General features: G+C 51.4%; 1 protein-coding gene across 2 annotated transcripts in view; it reads right to left on the bottom strand.

Moving 5' to 3' along the window:
- The window catches only part of LOC8032139 (proline-rich protein 36), a 207,448-nt gene that overhangs the window by 50,811 nt on the left and 137,132 nt on the right, over positions 1-19,505 (bottom strand). For both annotated transcript variants that reach the window (XM_040499957.2, XM_042290618.1), the window contains one exon: positions 777-828. In XM_040499957.2, the coding sequence (XP_040355891.1) occupies positions 777-828 (52 nt within the window). The remainder of the gene's footprint in view (positions 1-776; positions 829-19,505) is intronic.

The following is a 19,505-nucleotide window of genomic DNA, read 5'->3' as shown; positions in this document are numbered from 1 at the left end:
CACCTTTCGTCCGAAAATACCGCTGGACGGCCGCTTCGAGCGAGTCAAGAGGTCGCCACGTTCTCTGACTTCCAGATGAGACTCGGCGTGCCGCGAGCGAAAGCGCGGGGAGAATTCGATTTAACCCACCCGCGGTAATGCGAAGCAACCTGGTCGGAACTACTTGTCTCTCTTCGCCACGTCCGACCGAGGAGATGGTAGGCGAGCGTGACTAGAGCTCCTCGCCTTGAATTAATGCCTCCATCGCTTCTCGCGCCATGTGCGTGAATTCATTGACTCTCACTCTTTAAGCCGCGCAATAATAATAACTTAAAAACAACGAGCCGACTGGTACTTCCGGTCGGTTCGTGGGGAGGAAGCAGCTGCGTGAAATTCTTACTTTATGTCGTTCACAAGTAGCGACATTCTATTACGGCGCCGACTGACGTGACGCTGCGAGTTTTATGAAGAGAAATAAACTACAGCTCGCTTCGGCGTAATGTGGCAAAGGGTCAACGCTACCGCTCCCAGCAGCGCGCGAGGCACGTGACAGCTCTCCGGAGGAAAAGCTGCGCTCCTGGGGTACGTCGCCAAGTGTCTCGCTCGCTCGGGTAATGACGCTCTTCGTTTCCCAAGTAACGCGGAAATTCAGTTTATTATTATTTTATATATATAATAAAGGTAAAGGTCTTGTAAAGGTCTATGCGCGCGCAGTCTCAAGGTGTGGGGAGTTTAGCAGCGTGCACACGTAAGCCCGTAGGGATTGGGAGTTGGGAAAAGGTGCAAGTTGTACTCACTCGTCGGATGATGAGCCGGTCCAGAGAAGAGATCAGATCCTGCGTCGGACACCTGCAAAGAGACGGAGTACAATGAGCGCACGCGCTTAACACAGGGAGGAGACAGGCTCGACACTGGTGCGCCGTCACGGATCGCAAGGGGACAACCTTCCGAGGACAATCGCTCAACTCCCACTCGGAATCAAGGTGCGCTACGGACCCTACAGTTGGACGAGCGTCTTGACCGAATGTCAAAGCGAAGCACGAAGGCGGGGAACGGACATTTAAACTTGTCCGTCCTCGTCCCTCCTCCGCGATGAGCTTCCATATTCTTTGTAGACACCGATGCAAAGGACGAAGCAGCACGGACCCCTCGTGGACTTTCCGAATCCATCAACTAGGGGTGACAGCAATGAAAGTGCCGTAATTAAATTACCGTAAATTTTCTTTTTCCGCGAGTAGTTGCGTAATTACTTTTCTAGACTGGTAATTCAGCAGAGAAAGTAATTACTACTGGGAAGTAATTTAGTAGAAAACTACTCTCTACTTTCGCAATTACTTTTGTCTAAAATGCGAAATCGTCCCTTCGTGAGCATTAAGAAAACGAAGAGAAAAATTACGTTCCATGGTACACTGTCCGGACAAAGAGAGAGAGAGAAAAAGAAAAGAAAATCTAACGAAACGTGCCGGTACGGAACTCATCCAGATCGAAACGGGCGGGGGGATCGAACCCAGGGGGTTCTGCTTTCTCGGCCACTCATTCCCCCCGACCCGAATGGGGCGAGTAGAGCCCGCCCTCTAGAACTTATCGTGAATGTCCTTGACGGAAAAAAGCTTCCGCGTGAAGAGAAATATTTTTGCTAATCCGCGGTTCCCGAAACTCCGGATTCGCGGCGCCTTGTCACCGCGGGCGGCAGGTTACAACGAGGAGGGAGGGCACGCCGCCACGAGGGACTGACAGATCGCTCGTTTACCCGCTTCGCACGCTTCAAATGAACCCGGGGGCAGGGATTACGGAAGAGTGGGATGCGACCTCCCCATAGCCCTTTTGGAAACGTTTCGAATTGAGCAAAGACCAGGATAAGCGCCTTGACAAGAATCCGAAACTTTATTGTGCCATAGCCTCCTCTATACACCAACTCATGTTTACAAACAAACCGGAGCGCCCCTAGCGGACGTCACCGGCGCCGCGCATGCGCCGTGGATGGTGGGCAAGAAGCCCGCCGTCGCCCATAAACAAACCATTGAATTGCGTTGTTGTCGGCGTCGGTGGGAGTCCCCGTGCTCTTTTTCGCGTTGGAATTGTTGATTCTACGTCCTCCTAACAATGTCTGACTACTTGAGCGGCTTCAGCAAAACTATCGAGGCAAAACTTTGCGTGGATAATGTGACGTGCGGCGATTCATTTCACGTGGACGCCGCAGAATGGGCGCTAAAGCCTGACTCCCACGTCGAGATTCTGCTCGCTAATTTCAGTCGCGACGTCGCTCGGACTGCAAAAGCGTGGACCGTATCTGAGATGGTGGACATCGATACTGAAAACCTCAAGTAGAATCGGGCATTACAAGTCGGTGATGGCCACTGGTAACAATGATCAGCAACTTCTTGTATCTGTTTACACGTAGCCGACTTACCCCCAACCAACCTTCAAAAGTGTTTTGAGGCCTGCACTTAGTTCTTATCACAATTACCCGGTCAACGCTTGGTTTACGAGCCGCTGTCGTTTGAACGAACTAGCGACAAAAAGCAGCCAAGTTTGAAAGAGCAGACGACAGTTCGAACGCACGCGCAATGGAGTACGGGCAAGAAGCACCGCGTCCCGCGTCAACAAACCATTCGAATGTCACGTTGTCGGCGTCTGTGTGAGTCCGCATACTCTTTTTCGCGTTGGAGTTGTCGATTCTACGTCCTCATCGCAATGTCTTACCACTTCAATCGCCTGAGCGAAATTATCAAGGCTCGTTACGCCGCTAAACTTTCTGTAAATAATTTGACGTGCAGCGATTCATTCGCATGAACGCTGCAGAATGGACGCCAAAACCATGATGAGATTCTTGTAGCTATTTTCGGTCGCGACGTCGCTCGTGCTGCAAAAGTGTAAAAGGTAGCGGCGATGATTGACGTCGATACTGAAAATCGGAAGCGGGAACAGACAAAGCGTAACAAGTAGGTGATGGCCACCGGTATCAATAATTAACATCTTGTATCGACTGTTTACACCGAGCCTACTTAAGTCTTTTGAGGCCTGCAATTACTTCTTATTGCAATCACCGGGTCAAAGTTTGGTCTACGGGCCGCTTTTGTTTGAACGAGCAGACGACAAAAAGCAGAAAACTTTGAAAGAGCAGACGAAAGTTCGAACGATCAGGCGGCCGTGTGAATTTGAAGACGCACTGAATCCGTGGGTGGTCCGGACAACTTGGGGGTTTTCTCTCGGTCATGTTGGAACAAGGCAAATACATCTGGCGACTACAAATTGTGGCCCGCACACGCCATCGTAGTTCGACAGCATCAGGTTTGCCCTTTTCACGGCTGCTATCCACGTTCTCGGACGAACGGAGGGTTTAAAAACATATGAAAACTGATCTTCAAACCTTCCCAGACTCTCTTAGTAAAGCCCCCATCGCAGCATTTTGACGAGAAGGCAGGTTTTTTGTCTCGTTTCTTCCAAGGGAACACAGGAATGCATGTCTGGCACGGCGACTTCTGCCCACCGCCCGAGACCGGAAGTGCGTCCGGCGCGCCACCACCGCGGCGTGACGTAGGAGAGTTGAGTTGGTGTATACGGAGAAAGCCTGGCGCGTCGCGTGAAAAGACGGCCGCCGTAAATGGGAAAGGAGGGGCGGAGAAACGGGAGCGGAGAGAACCTTATCCGCTAGCGCCACAAAAGAGCGAGCGGCCAAACGCAGAAACAATTTTTTTTCTCTCTCTCTTTTCTTGTCGCTATCGGGGAGAGGAGAAACTCCACGTCCACCCTTTCCCGTTTCTCCCTGCGCCCTTTCGAATCGCCGCGCCCGTTTCTCCCGGAGTACGAAAACAACGGTGACGAAAACACAAAAACAAGCGTGGTTCGGGGAGCGGCCGCTCATGACCCAAGCGCTCGCTGTCTAGGTCTGCCCTTTCTGCTCTGCGCTACCATATTGGTCACCGTTCGGCGCGCTCCTCCTCTCCTTTTTCCTGCGGCCGCGCGCTCTATGGCTCCGTCGTCGATGTGCCAGGCTTTCTCCGTATAGAGGAGGCTATGATTGTGCCTAACTTTGGCATTAGCAGATGACGATGCTTTTCGTAACCAGAAAAGACGGGTAGCCTGCCTGTCCGCCTGCACCTTGGGGAGTTAAGATCGGGGGAAAACAAATATTGCAGCTCTTTTGTTCGGAAAGGATTACGGCTGGTTCGCACATTTCCGTTCCGAGTGTGACCGACGATGAGTGCTAGTATAGTAGTCGTAGAATACGTTCATCAATAGGAAAAAGAGAATAATAGGAGATGTGAGGTTGGATGGGCTGGTGGGACGAGATTGTGCGTGTTGGGTCAAGTTCGCTGACCTGACGTAGTCAATTAAAGAGCGAATCCATGATCTGCTTTCTTTGCTGTAGCTCTTGTCTGGGAGTCACCGTCCTCACATCTTACGACGAGACAACCATTTGCCGTAGATTTTCTTTTATCGCAAACACTGGAAAAAATCTGCAGTTGAGTTCGGGACCCGAAGCCTTCGAGTGTTGTTCGCAAGCTGGCGCGACATAGCGCATCAATACGCGTCGCAGCGGAACGCGAGATACGTGCATGCAAATGGCTAAACCAGCATTTACAAGGTGTTCGTATTTCCTTTCTTACCGGCGTCTTAGAAACCGTGCGGCTCCCTGGCGTAAAAACGCGAGATGACTTGGGTTCTTCTGGTGTTTTGGAATATTCCTCGAAATGAATGTCCGGGGATGCGTCAACTTAGGCCATCCGAGTCGGAACGAAAACGTTCCGGGCGCTTCTAAACCCTCTGCGAAATGGTTTCGGGAACGATAGATCAGTCGGCCCATTTCACCACAGTCGCCACGACTCCATGCGAGAGAGAGAGGCGTTTGGCACGACCAACCCAGGTTACCGAATCGTGTCAGTTGTTAACCGATGAACTACGCGGTGCATCGGCTGACTGTCTCCGGGTTACACCCAAACAAGCTGTTCAGCGCGTTGTGCACAACCGTCGACCGCGCCAGCGGAGCAGCTGTTCGGAACGGCGAAGGCCTTCCAAACGAAGAAACATGCGCTCCCTTCAAGCAGGATGTTGCTGTTGCGGAGCCTCAAATCGACTCGTAACTATCGCAATTTAAGTACTGCAATGGAAGGACATTTTCTCCATACTCCGTTTCAGGATAACTTGGCGAACTGTGGAGGCTACGGCTTCCGAGACCCAAAAAGAGCGTCGAAGCACATGACAGCACGTCATGATTGCCAGTGTGTTCCTGCGCCCAATGCGAGGCCCGGAGGGACCGGCTGTCGTCTGCTGCGACAACCAACCAACTTCGGATGAACGTCCACCGCCGCAACAATAGGGAGCTTTCGTAGGCCGCGTTCCTTCCTCCACTAAGGTATCCGCTACGAAGAGGCTGCCAGTGCGCCTGCGCGCCGCTAGCCTTGACTGTAGAAACCCGGATCTCGGAGCGGATGGCGGAGAGCGTTGAGGGACGGCGGGAACGGTCTACGAAAACTCCCTATTGCCGCCCGCTAGAGTAGCGAGTTCTTCGAAAACAGTTCATGGGACAACCATATGCTCAATGACTGAGCATATGGTTGTCCCATGAACTCAATTTAGCCGCGAATCTGTGGCGAGTGCGCTAATTCTTTTGGCGTCCCGCAACGCTCTCCGCAACGCGCTACCCGGAAGTCTACAGTCAAGGCCATCGGCGCGCAGGAGCGGCTCCTTCGTTGCGGAGCGCTTAGCGAAGGGGGAAACGCGCTCTACGAAAACTCCCTGGTGCGAGAAGGGCGACGTTTCGAGCGGAAGCGGTCGATTCCAGGTTTGCGATCGTTCAAACATCGTTCGAAAGCCAGGTTGTTCTCGGAAAGTGGTCCATTCGAATTAAGTATCCTTGAGAAGCAACATGCCTTCGCCTTCCTTCCGTGTCGTATAGCGTAGTGTCGATAGACATGAAATAACGCAACATCAATTGCCGTGAAAAAAGCAAATGCACTTGTTTTCATTTCAAAAATTAAAGTAAAACAAGTAGGGCTTTTGGAGGAGCATTACTAATTCCCTTCTTTATGGTGAGAATTGATATGTATGTATACGTGAATTTTAGACTAGATATGAATTATTTTGTGAAGACGTACACGTTCCAAACGGCAAAATCGGCGTTTTTTTTCTCCGACAACCCAATCTTGTAAAAACTACCTTGCGCCGCGTAGGAAGAGTGCGCAAAACTTGCTTTTTTCCTTTAAAAAAAAAAATATAAAACAAATATAACATGATTGTAAACCTGAGACTGGGGCAGAAAAGAGAACACAACAGAAGGTAGTAAAAGAGGAGACGTTGCCTCCTCTTTGACTACCTTCTGTTGTGTTCTCTTTTCTGCCCCAGTCTCAGGTTCACAATCATGTTCAACTTACACCAGCTCACCTGCACTCTGACTATTTTTTCGTAAAAGAAGTATAAACACTTTTTTTTTTCTTTTTGTCGCGTACGGTTTTGTTGTTGTGGCAGTAAGGCGGCCTCCGTGGCCTCGACCATGGGAGTGCCGTCGCGTGCTTCGCTCCAAAACCCTTATTTGTATCGCGGGGGCCGCAGCCTCCACATTTCGACAAGTTATCGTGAAACGGAGTAGAGTCTGCCGTAACTGGTAATGTGATTTCATTATCTTTGCACACGAGAAAGTACTTTCGCCCCCTCTGCCATCAATGCAGCGATGCATAGACCCGAAACGCCCACAGAAGGGTTCAACATCCCTCAGACGAAAATCCTGGGTGAATCCCTAACCGCCGAAACATGAGTGCGCGACATCTGTCACATCTGTCGGGGCCAGGCAGAGACCCGAGAAAGCAGCAAGAAACGAGAGAGTTTTACGCGCAGTTCACGGGCTGCGCAGAGTATGTGTTGTAAACAGAATGAGAGAGGGGGAGAGATGCCTTCCGCGTCTGAAACGTGCAGGTTTGCAGAAAACAACAAATAACGAATATTAAATGCGCATACACGTATCTTAGTCGATTATACGAGAGAAATTCGTATCACTCCGCGAAGGGCCGAACCTCGTTTTTACTACGCTTCTCGAGGAAAGCTCGAGCATAGATGTCGCTCCCGTCGAGACGTCCGGGAAGTGGTTCGCCCCGCAAGACAGCGAGCGCCAAAGCACCTCGTGCGACGCCAACCCAAACCGCCGTGGCCAACTCACGTCGTTCTCCTCGCACAAAGACTTCTCGGAGTCCATCCACCTTCGCTTAAATCGAATCATGACGTTCCCAGTCGACTCGGAGGGGGCCGGGGACAGGGCGCTGGAGACGCGCGAGCCGTGGCCGCGCACTGCCGCCAACTGCGGCACACGAGCGACGGCGACGACGTCATCGTCCGCCGCCGTCGTCCCCGACAGACGCGCATGCCGCCGGGGCTCGACGAGGCTGGCGAGTTCGCAGCTGGATCAGAAGCCTCGCCGCTGGCGCACCGCGGTGCAGCTGCTCGATCCGCGGTGGGCGGCAGCGAGCGCAAGTGCAGCGCACAGCGCATTAGCGGGCCGCTTTCGGGCTCAGCAGATTACACGCAGGAACACCGGAGGACGCGACGGGGAGGACAAAAAATAACAAAATACAGAAGCGTAAAAGGTAAAATCGAGAGCGTTCAGTGATTTCTGCTCGCACTGTCCTTGGCGTTCAAACGTGCTGACATGTGTGTTTGTGTGTGCGAATGTCCTCCGACAAAGTCAAATTTATGGGTTTCTACACGTGTCAAAGCAACGAAGAGCATCTGGCACGCCCTAGCCAAGGACTGGGGTTTAGTGACGACTACCCGGGGATCGCTCGACGTACAATCCGAATCTCGGTTACACGGGCGGTATCTCCGCAATAAGCCCCCGTCAGATTGCGAGCACGTCGGCCGGGATTCGATTCCGCCAACTGAGGCGCTTAATGTTCTTCGAGAAGCTTAAGGTACCCCGATTCACCGCTGCTACGAACGCGATAGCATTTCTCGCGCCATCGAACCGTGAGATCGCGTGCTTCCGTCCGTCGCCGTTGGATAGCTAAATGTACCGGGAAAGCTCGAATGGCTGTACGTGTGCGTCCAATCAATGTGGAACGAACTGGCGCGAAAACCGCGCCGCGCCGAGGCAGACCCGGAGCGCCGAATTCGACCGACGTCAGTGGAGGAGAAAAGGATCGCAAATGTTATCGCAGTTTACATTGGAAAAAAAGAAAAAAAAAGAAAAAAAATGTGTTTTATTTTTTAATGTACGACGCGATTTTTTTTTTCTAGAAATTTACATTTTGAATATTGCATGCTACTAAAAAAAAGTAAAAATAAATAAAAATAAAGCATTTCATGTTGTGTTTTGGAACACTATATTAAAATAGGATATGTGCCTAGAAGCGGGTCAATGACCGCCGGGCCAATTTCATGAGAATCAAAGGAGAGCGAACACATTCTCTCGCACCCCCACCGAAGCCTCGCAGAATTCCTATCAAATGTGTTTGCGCCTGATAAGTGCTCGGGACAGACCAGTCAAGGTTACACGCATGCACTTACAGCCCTCGGTGCAACGATCATCCTACAGCGTTCAACGGAGATGAGCGCGAGGTGCATAACTTGCCCAATCGTGCCCATACATAAATGGCGCGCACACGCACGCAAACACGACTACTGAAAATAAAAACATGCGTGTTACACTCTGCGTATGTCTAAACACCGAGGATTAACGTCCGAGAAACATAATTTGAACGGCCAATCCCAACGTCTGCACGAAATCAAACGCGCCAGCGCCGACATCGCGATTACCAGGAAGCTGTTCTTTCTTTTCAGCAGCGCGTGTAATTGCCTTGGACAAAGGCGACGCGGACAGACGGGACAGCCCCCCGACGTTCATTAAAGGCAGCTGGACGCTGTTTAACCGGAGCGCTCCGCGTCCCCTTTCCTATAATCACGTGTTAATCTGCCGTGCACGGCGGCACGCCCGTTGTCCCCACCCCGCTATTGGGACGGGCGCACCAGTTCACCGCAGCAGCTCGTCAACTGTTGTCGGAACAAAGGGCCTCGCCAGGAGAGCGCGGAAGCTCCGCGGTTAAGACAACCCAGAGGTCGGGGGTACAGAAACCCCCAAGCGGGAGAAGGCGAAGAAAACAGTAAACATATGCCGACGCGGTGGGCAAACAGGTCCGAGTGACCCGATGCGTCCTGTAGCGGCGGTAATCAGCCACCTCGGATTCCTGTTATTAGGCGCTCGCTGCCGGACCGCGAAGCAGGCAGACTGGACCCTCTCGCCGCCGGACACGCCACACGGCGTCGTCTCGGCGATGGAGAACTCCACAACACGGCTAAAATGCGCCGAGGTTGTGTTCAGAAGAGAAAAGGTCGGCTTGGGAACCAGCTGTGCGCGCGACAGACGCCCTTCCGGCCGCGCTCGTCACTTGGCCGTGACAAATCTTCCTTCTAAGGTGTAAACCTCGGCCACTTGGTCAAGGCGAGCAGCACGAGCAGTCTTGGGCAGTAACTAGTAACGTGTTACCGGTAACTATAGTTGCTTTTTTCAGTAACTTGTCACGCGTTACTCTTTAGAGCTGGTAACTTGTAACGGTAACACTGTTACTATTTTATTGAGTAACTGTAACTGTTTAGGCCGTTAGTTACTTTTTTTTTTTTCAATATATAAATTAGAACCAACTGCCGCGGACATGGTGACATTGCCATCTTGAAGTATTTTCGCGAAACTCCCGCTGACAAAGAAACAAACAAACAAAAAGCGTGGCCACGCATTAAAAAAAAGAAAAAAATTGCAGTGACCGAGAATGGACGACGGGACGAGTCAGCACGAAACCGGGAGCGGCGCCCGCGGTGATAGGGGCGGCAAACAATAGGGAGTTTTAGTAGACCGTGTTTCCCGCTCCTCTAAGCCCCTCCGCTACCCGGAACTCTACAGCCAAGGCCATCGGCGCGCAGGCGCAGAGCCGGTTTCTTCGTAGCGGAGGGCTAGCGGAGCGGGAAACACGGTCTACTAAAACTCCCTATTAGCGAGTTTTAGTAGACCGTGTTTCCCGCTCCGCTAAACCCCTCCGCTACCCGGAACTCTACAGCCAAGGCCATCGGCGCGCAGGCGCAGTGGCGGTTTCTTCGTAGCGGAGGGCTAGCGGAGCGGGAAACACGGTCTACTAAAACTCCCTATCGTTTCACCGACGGGTGTCGGTGGTCGTGCGACAGTTCTCCTGTCTGGGCTGCGTCTGCACCCCGCTCACCACTCTCCCTTCCCCGTCTCCTTCCCTTTGTCGGATATGACCGTGATGTCGTGTTTACACCCAGCCGGTCGCCGTTTCCTCTTCCCTATTAGTTTTGAAGGAAGCCGTCCCCACATCGTGCAGAAAGCCGGCGCAATTGTTTAACTTATTCATTCTCTTCGGAGCCGCTCGAGTAAACACGAAGGCGAACCCCGGTGTAATTGCCTTTTTCATTGATAGCATCAAGAAACACCCCGATGGAAGGACACTTTGTTGTGGAACCTATGCAGCACTCCCGCTGAAGCGCTTTCCCAGAAAACACGTGCCTTAAGTGAGAGAAACAACTCGTTTTGATGCGTGTATGCGAACTGGTCTTCGACGTGTAAGGACAGAACGAGCGGGTTGGTAGGCATAATTAAACTTCAGGAAGAAAACGAGAAGGGACGGACAAACACAATCAAGATTGTGTTCGTCCGTCCCATTCCGTTTTCTTCCTCGAGTTTAATGGTCTTCAACAGTTGGCGCTTCGGACACAGACGCCGCCGTCATACACTCGTAGAGCACCAGAAGGCCTCACTCTTTCCCCCTATATTCTTCGGAAGCTGTTTCACCTGCTATGCTTAGGCCTGCTTCCGAGTATATATCCCATAAGGTAATTTATCCGACGATCCGTGTGTCAACTCCTCATTCGTTTCGGAGTGAAAAATAAACGAAAACAATCACTGACACGGGCTAAAAACTATTGAAAAAAAACAAAAAAAAACACTTGATTTTAATTTATAACCATTATTGCAAATAAATTATGCACATCAAAATGCTCAAACGGCCAATGACGCAAAATTACGAAAAAGTTTAAACCCGACTTTTCTAAATTCTCAGTTTACTTTTTTTTATTACTATAATGCAACAAATAAAATAATATTGTTTTGGTTTGTGATTTATGGTGTCCAATTTTTGTAATGTAACGAGAAAGCAACGGCGTTACTATTTTTGCAGTAACTGTAATTGTAACACGTTACTTTTCGAAACCGGTAACTGTAACTGTAACAGAGTTACTTTTTCACCCTAGGTAACTGTAACACTGTTACTTTTTACTGGTAACGTGCCCATGACAGTGTACGAGTGAGAGGCGAGCCACCACCTGTGTGTGCAAGCAAATGTCCGTATTGTTGGGGACGTGACTACGTGATTTCGCGCCGGCGAATCGAACTCGGCCCCCTCCTTCCCTAAACAAGAAACTTGTTCCGAGAAGAAGGGCTGAGCGAGAGAGATGTCTTCCACCTGAAAATGATCGGCTATGTAGATGCACGCAACGGCCAACACTGGGACACGACCTCGCAGTTGCTGTTATTCGCGAAATTTGTTTTCGTAATTTGTTTCAAACGGATAGTAACTCCGACCAAAACTACGTCAATAAATTGCCGATTCTAGCGCGACGACGAAACTTCACGTGCGCCAGGTGTGCAACGAAAAGCGTCATAGGTCCTAACCCACGAACCAAAAGGGAGTTTGTTTGCAAACGCGAAAAGGCAAACCTATCTACGCCGTCGCACTCGTTGTGGCGGCGATTAGTCTCCGCTCTTCAAACGGCCAACCTAATATAAGACCGGTTTCAAAGCGCGTACTTATCGCTGGCGGATGGCACTCCATTTGGATATCGGCTATACAGTCCCATCTGCAATCACCAAGGGCGGTCGCGAATGCCAAGAAGGCGGGCCGCGAACGGATTCTCGCGGTGTCTCTCGGAGGACGAGAAAAAAGGAAATTTAATCTTGCTCGCGGGACACGCGCGTCGAGGCAGGAGCGTCGTGGCGGCTTAACGGGCATTAATCGCAGAAATGCTCCGAAAGACCGATCAGCACAGATCCTTGGAATGCAAAGAGGCTCTCGCCCCAAGGCCGACGGATGAGGGATAGAGAAATACCAGCTAGAAGACAAGGCCTCCTCCAATCCCACCCACACGTCATCACTTGCCGGCGTCAGCACCGCCGCCAGCGCGTCTCGCAGCGTGTTACAACGAGCGCGAAGCGACGTCGCCAAGACGAACGAGGTCCGCCGCATGACGCCACCAACGATGACGTCATGCGCAGGCCTTGAGCTGGTCTTGGATAGACTGCTCACACCGGCGGCAGGAGGATGGCGCGCACAGCGGTACGCAGTGCAGCGCGCGCAAAGACAGGGTCTGCTACAATGGGCCGGTTGGAACGACGGATACACTGATTGCCCCACTCCCCTTCGATAATGTCTACTCAGAGGTCTACTGCACTGAGGCGCCTTCATGAATGCTTGCCGCTCGCGTGTGTCAACACACTGACGCGCAAGCACATACGCAAAGGAACGGGGGAAAGCGTGGGAAAGCACTTGTATACCCGCGGGTACAGACGAGAGAGAAAAGAGAGATAGTTGCTACTTGCATTTAGATAAATCTGGATTACGGTCGGCGGCATGAAAGGAAGGAATGTCAGTGGCTACGTTTACATGGATGCGACTGCAACGGATCGGATCCAGTTGACGAATCGAATAGGTCCATGTAAACGGCTCAGATCGGATCGGATCGGATCGGATCGGATCGGATCGGATCGGATCGGATCGGATCGGATCCAATCCGCTGGGACCGGGTGGTTTGAGATGGTCAATCCGAATCGAGACTCTCCATGCATACGCTAGCGGATCGTACCGAGTGCTCGAGATCACGAGAGCGTCGCGTTGCATGCCGCTAGGCAAACCGGACACCTCGGAAACAATCGAAAGGTCACGAAAGGTTCGCTTATGTCGCTTCAGCGGCAAGTGCGTATTTCTGCACTCCCTAAATAACCATCTTTAGCGATGTAATGAAGCAAGTTTTTCCGCGGCTGGAAGATTGCTCCTCTGCTCCACCCCTGGCTCGCTGCCTGGCTCGACGCCCTCGGAACGGCGCCAAACGCAACAAGAACGAGAGGCCCGAGTTTGCACAGCGCCAACCAAAATAACAGAAACCATGTTAAACATGTAGGGAGAGAACACAAACTGGCGGATAGACAGACATGACTCCCATTATCTTTCTTAAGGTATGTATTGTAAAAACAACCCGCTCATTCTGCCTCCGAATAAAACCACCCCCCAAAGCCTAACCCACAAATCCGCGCCTGGAAGTCACCACCGCGCAACAACTTTAGGATATAGTTTTAGTAGATCGTACCGACGATTCCGATCACGACACCCGATACGCTGCCGCAGCCTTTTTGTATGGTTCGTATCGCTATCGGGCATCCTTATCGCCGGGTACAGGAAGTATCGGAACCATCTACTCAAACTCTACTTACTTGCGGTGGCGCGTGTGTCTTCACCAAATACGGGACGTCACTCGCAGCAAACGGGGAATATCCGACTTGACGCGCGTAAGTAATGGCATGCGCACACGCGCTCGCAGACACACACATGGACAACGAGTGCTCGATGTAAAGGCGCGTGCATGCACGGAGTCTGCGCCATTTTCGCGTGTGTCGAAGATAAGAGAGAGAAAAGAGGTGCGAGACCGCGCCAAGCACAGCCTCGAGAGGCTATCGTAAAGTGCAGTCGTGTGGGCGAGATAAGGCGGAGCTTTTGAAACAACACCGGCCCAGTCGCAAAGGGCTGTCGCAACGCTCCTATCCGACCGAGTCGAGCCGACCAGGAAACGCGGCCCGTCGTCGCCGCTTATGTACGCGGCTGAGCCTGCCAAGAAGCTTCACGATCGAGTGAAATTCCTCGGACTTCTTTCTTCTCTCCTTCCCTTCTGTCGAGTCGCACAGTTCGTATACACCAACTCATGTTTACAAACAAACCGGAGCGCCCCTAGCGGACGTCACCGGCGCCGCGCATGCGCCGTGGATGGTGGGCAAGAAGTCCGCCGTCGCCCATAAACAGACCATTGAATTGCGTTGTTGTCGGCGTCGGTGGGAGTCCCCGTGCTCTTTTTCGCGTTGGAATTGTTGATTCTACGTCCTCCTAACAATGTCTGACTACTTGAGCGGCTTCAGCAAAACTATCGAGGCAAAACTTTGCGTGAATAATGTGACGTGCGGCGATTCATTTCACGTGGACGCCGCAGAATGGGCGCTAAAGCCTGACTCCCACGTCGAGATTCTGCTCGCGATTTTCAGTCGCGACGTCGCTCGGACTGCAAAAGCGTGGACCGTAGCTGAGATGGTGGACATCGATACTGAAAACCTCAAGTAGAATCGGGCAATACAAGTCGGTGATGGCCACTGGTAACAATGATCAACAACTTCTTGTATCTGTTTACACTTAGCCGACTTACCCCAACCAACCTTCAAAAATGTTTTGAGGCCTGCACTTAGTTCTTATCGCAATTACCGGGTCAACGTTTGGTTTACGAGCCGCTGTCGTTTGAACGAACTAACGACAAAAAGCAGCCAAGTTTGAAAGAGCAGACGACAGTTCGAACGCACGCGCGATAGAGTACGGGCAAGAAGCAACGCGTCCCGCGTCAACAAACCATTCGAATGTCACGTTGTCGGCGTCTGTGCGAGTCTGCATACTCTTTTTCGCGTTGGAGTTGTCGATTCTACGTCCTCATCGCAATGTCTTACCACTTCAATCGCCTGAGCGAAATTATCGAGGCTCGTTACGCCGCTAAACTTTCCGTAAGTAATTTGACGTGCAGCGATTCATTCGCATGAACGCTGCAGAATGGACGCCAAAACCATGATGAGAGTCTTGTAGCTATTTTCGGTCGCGACGCCGCTCGTGCTGCAAAAGTGTAAAAGGTAGCGGCAATGATCGACGTCGATACTGAAAATCGGAAGCGGGAACAGACAAAGCGTAACAAGTAGGTGATGGCCACCGGTACCAATAATTAACATGTATCTACTGTTTACACCGAGCCTACTTAAGTCTTTTGAGGCCTGCAATTACTTCTTATTGCAATCACCGGGTCAAAGTTTGGTCTACGGGCCGCTTTTGTTTGAACGAGCAGACGACAAAAAGCAGACTTTTGAAAGAGCAGACGAAAGTTCGAACGATCAGGCGGCCGTGTGAATTTGAAGATGCACAGAACCCGTGGGTGGTTCGGACAACTTGGCGGTTTTCTCCCGTTTATGTTGGAACAAAGCAAATACATCTGGAGACCAGAAACTGTTGCCCGCGCACGCAATCGTAGTTCGACAGCGTCTGGTTTGCCCTTTTCACGGCTACTATCCACGTTCTCGGACGAACGGAGGGGGCAAAAACACATGAAAACTGATCTTCAAACCTTTCCAGACTCTCTTGGTACAACCCCCGTCGCAGCATTTTGACGAGAAAGCAGGTTTTTTGTCTCGTTTCTTCCAAGGGAACACAGGAATGCATGTCTGGCAAGGCGACTTCTGCCCACCGCCACAGACCGGAAGTGCGTCCGGCGCGCCACCACCGCGGCGTGACGTAGGAAAGTTGAGTTGGTGTATACATCGTACACGACAGGCATGAAGACATCTGCGGGCACGTCTCGGGCGCTTCATATACGCAGACAGTTTTCGTACGATCGAAGAGACTATCACGTAACAAGCCTCAGACAGCGCCGGAACACCGTCTCTCGTAGGGCGTATTAGCAGTCTGACCGCGGCCTTAATGGTCATGCGCTACCATTAAGACTGACCCTGCATCGGTGGAGTAGACGTGTGTTTAGTGTAGGCTTTATTTCCCTCTTTTTACTTGATTGTTTTTCGTTTATGTCGCCGCCATTGAGTTGTCGGTGAATAGGACACCGATTCAATGCAAACACTCATTCCCCCCCCCCCCCCCCCCCAAAAAAAAAAAAAAAGAAAAAAGCAGAGGTTTTAAGGCGAGCAGCCATAGTGAAGATCTACCAACAGGTGTGCTAACGGCAGCTAAGCCAAACTTGCCGCATCAACGTCCGTCAGCCAAAAAAAAAAAAAAAAGCAACAAAAGAACTGTTTACCTCAAAGCGACTTCCCGAATACAAAGAAAACGAGCTGCGAGAGGCAGGCAGCGGACGGATCCTCCGATGGACCTTTCTATATCCCCATATGTGCCGCCGAATATCGAGACATCTGGGTTCGAGGTGAAGCTGCACCAAAACGAATCCGTCATCTGCTCGCCTTGCGAACAGAACGCGTTCGCGAGACTAGTCCCGCTCATTTGACCGCGGGATTTGGGTACCTTCGTAGCATTTCCAGCAATTCTAGTCACACATCATCAGGACGAGCAAATTCGGTTCGCGCTGCTTCGGCACCACTCCATGCCGCTCGCCTCACGACACTTACGATAGAATCTCGTAGCCGACACCGTACAGACGAAAACTAATTAATGCCATAAAATAAATGACGCAGCATTGAATTGAAAGAGACGCTCACTGAGCGTCGATGCCACGATTGTTGCTCCGAAGTTCGTTCTTTCCATGCGATCAAATTCCCTTCTTTCCGCCAATCTACTAGCGTATGTCAACCTGTGTTAACTTTTGAGGATGCTGATCACGGCTTGGTTTAAAACAAACTGGCACACGAAAACAAACAAACAAACAAACAAACAAACAAAAACAAAAAACGATGGTTTACAAAACGGACTAAACGAGGCTTATGCACGACGTTTTGGTAGCACGCAGTCTCGAACCCAGGACTGTCAAGCATTGCGCGCATGCACACTAGGCATTTCGGAAAAATGTCCACGAATGCCGTCGCTAACAAACGTAACGGGAAAATAGCATGCCAGTAGCGGTTCTCTCGAGCACCTTCTAAAAAACTCCAGGTTCGAAATCTGAATTCCAGAACAAAGACTACATCGAAAGAGTAAAAACCCTGACACACTGAGGCAACACGACGGCAACAGCAACACAACAGGTTGTCCAACAGTCGGGAAGCTTGTTGCTCAATCCTATGTGTTGTCCGACAAACCTCTCACCCGCGGCAACAGCAGCACGACAGGTACAACAACTAAAATGTTGCCGCGGTACGACAGCTTTCGGCAACAAAAACAACAGGAACTTGTGTTTGACAACGTGTGTTGCCGTGATCGCTGGCTGAGCGAATTCGGGGCCGGCAACACGACAACACGGATAGCTTCGATGACAGAGCTAGTTCCCTATCAACAATGTCTTACTCAAATAGAGCCTTGGAAAACGTTATTCCCCAATAATTAAGGCGGACGTACAGCTAAAATAACTTGAATGTTTTTACTGCGTAAACGCGGAAAGCGATTAACCACAACTGTGTCGCTCGGCGCTAACTGCGTACGCCTAGCGACACAGTTAGCGCGGACACGACATCGCCGCTTTTACGCATTCTACTCGAAAGGTCGTTGGCGGGCACCCAATTTGACTGCTTAGGTTGCTGACTGAAATGAAAACTTGCCCACCACGCCAGTAGAGTTTGAGATGACAGCCTTTCAATTCAGAGAGAAAAACGGAAGAACAAAAATAACGGGGTCACTTGTTTGCGCTATGTACTTCTCGCGAGCAGGTGCTTGATGAAATGCACGGTGCTAGCTTCATTTCCGCTTTAGATGGCCTGCAGAGGAAGCTACCAGCAAGTTCAAAGCCATCCGAGTGTCATGTAACCTACGGGAGAGGTGAGGTCACGTGATCTGTTCATATCACTGAATTAGAGTTCCGGTGTAGGGTTGCATGCTCAGCCCTCTTGAAATCTTAAGTTCTGCGGAAAGGTCACTCCTCACGCGAGAAAGAGACTTGCTCCGTCGATTGCGGCCAGTCACGTGACTGAATTCGGCGAATAGCGGCGCCGAGCGCGCCGCCGCGCATGGAAAACAGGAAAAGAGGAGAAAGAGGCAAAAGCGGGGGAACATACGCCGGGGCGCGTGCAACGTCGGCGAAGCAACTTTGCTGCACGGCGCAGGATTCTTTGCTCCTCACGTGATCGATCTCGGCGAATAGCGGCGCGGTGGTACGTGGAAAACAGACGCGCATCTCCGGCTCCCTATAAAGGAACTCTACACTGAACAGACTTTGCACGCCATCGGGTAGCTGCTGCGTGAATTAGTCGTGTCCGCCATTGTTAGCGCACGTACTCTGAACATCTATTGGACACGAAAGCTGTATCAGGACTCGGCGTCGATTTGGCTCAGCTCGCGCAGAAAACAAGCGTCAGCGTTCGACGAGGGATCGGATCCAATCGGACGCTTCGAGCCCCAAGAAATGGCGGCCGCCAATGTTGCTCGGTGAGGTTTCGAAAATGCTCTATTGGCTGGGATGATTCGTATAGCGTCAGTTGCGATCCATCGGTAAAATATGCGCGTTCCGGCTTCATCCCCCGACCCAAACGACGCGTTTTCAGCTGCCCAAACAAGTCGCCCTAAAAGGGGGTTCATAAAACGTGAACTCCGAAGCGGAAGCGAACGGGCCACCGGTCGTAACCGCACGAGGGGATCGTCAAAAGCGCACGTGGCGAGAGGCGTGCGGGAGAAACGCGGGCCAGGAATAGCCCGCGTCGCTGCCGGGAAAACAGACACGGCAGGGTTGGAGAAACAGCGTCCGCCGCCAACGCTCGTCGTCGTAACCGAACCGCCACAACAACCGGAGGTTTTCGCGACCCACACCCCGCTCATCCGCGTAAACCCCGTTACATGTTCTCACCGTCTATTCGCTCAATCAGTGTGTGCAGTTGACGAAAAAGACCGGGGAGCACTGGTGGCGGAAATTCCGGAACTCTACAGTCAAGGCCATGGGCGCGCAGGCGCAGTCGCGGCTTCTTCGTTGCGGAGGGCTTAGCGGTGGGGGAAACGCGGTCTACGAAAACCCCCTATTGTGTTCGGCGCTTCTGAATACGCGTGTTGTCAAGGGAAGCATGCAAGAAAGAACGGTGTGCTCATTCGTTAGCTGCTCTCGCTATGTTCCCTCCAAAGCACCGCACATCTCCCTGACAATCCAGGCGTGCACTGTTGACAGACACTCGACACTTCACGCAATCGTGCGACGGAATCACTGGAGGAACGTTCGTTTCCTGAGAATGACTGCAGTAGAGCGCAATGCAAGTAAATGACCTTGGAGAAGCGGCGGTATTTGTAGCACTGGAAAACGAGACGAACTATAGAAGGAGACTCAATCGATTAACCAGACATTCGATTATGCATATATCACCGACTGCCCTTTCGATCAATTAATCAGTCGAAGTGGACCTATGCGAAAAAGGGGGAGGGAGCAGGGGGGTCATGGCACCGTGTAGTATCTTTCTGCAATGCTCAACGCCAAAAAAAGGAAATAGACAAAATTAGCTTCAACGAAAATCGACAAAAAAAAATCGCTATAAATAAATTTGTCCGCAAGTTACAAACTGTGCATAGCATGGATCCTGCTGGAGAATATTCTGTTGATATCCTTAGAATGGAGAGCGCGCGCTGGTAAGGATAATATATAAATAATGG

This window comes from Ixodes scapularis, unplaced genomic scaffold (genome assembly GCF_016920785.2).
Source record: "Ixodes scapularis isolate PalLabHiFi unplaced genomic scaffold, ASM1692078v2 PGA_scaffold1__304_contigs__length_218370807, whole genome shotgun sequence".
Classification (NCBI taxonomy): Eukaryota; Metazoa; Arthropoda; class Arachnida; order Ixodida; family Ixodidae; genus Ixodes; species Ixodes scapularis.
Note: the sequence above shows the minus strand (reverse complement) of the source record. Positions and strands in the feature narration are given on the sequence as shown.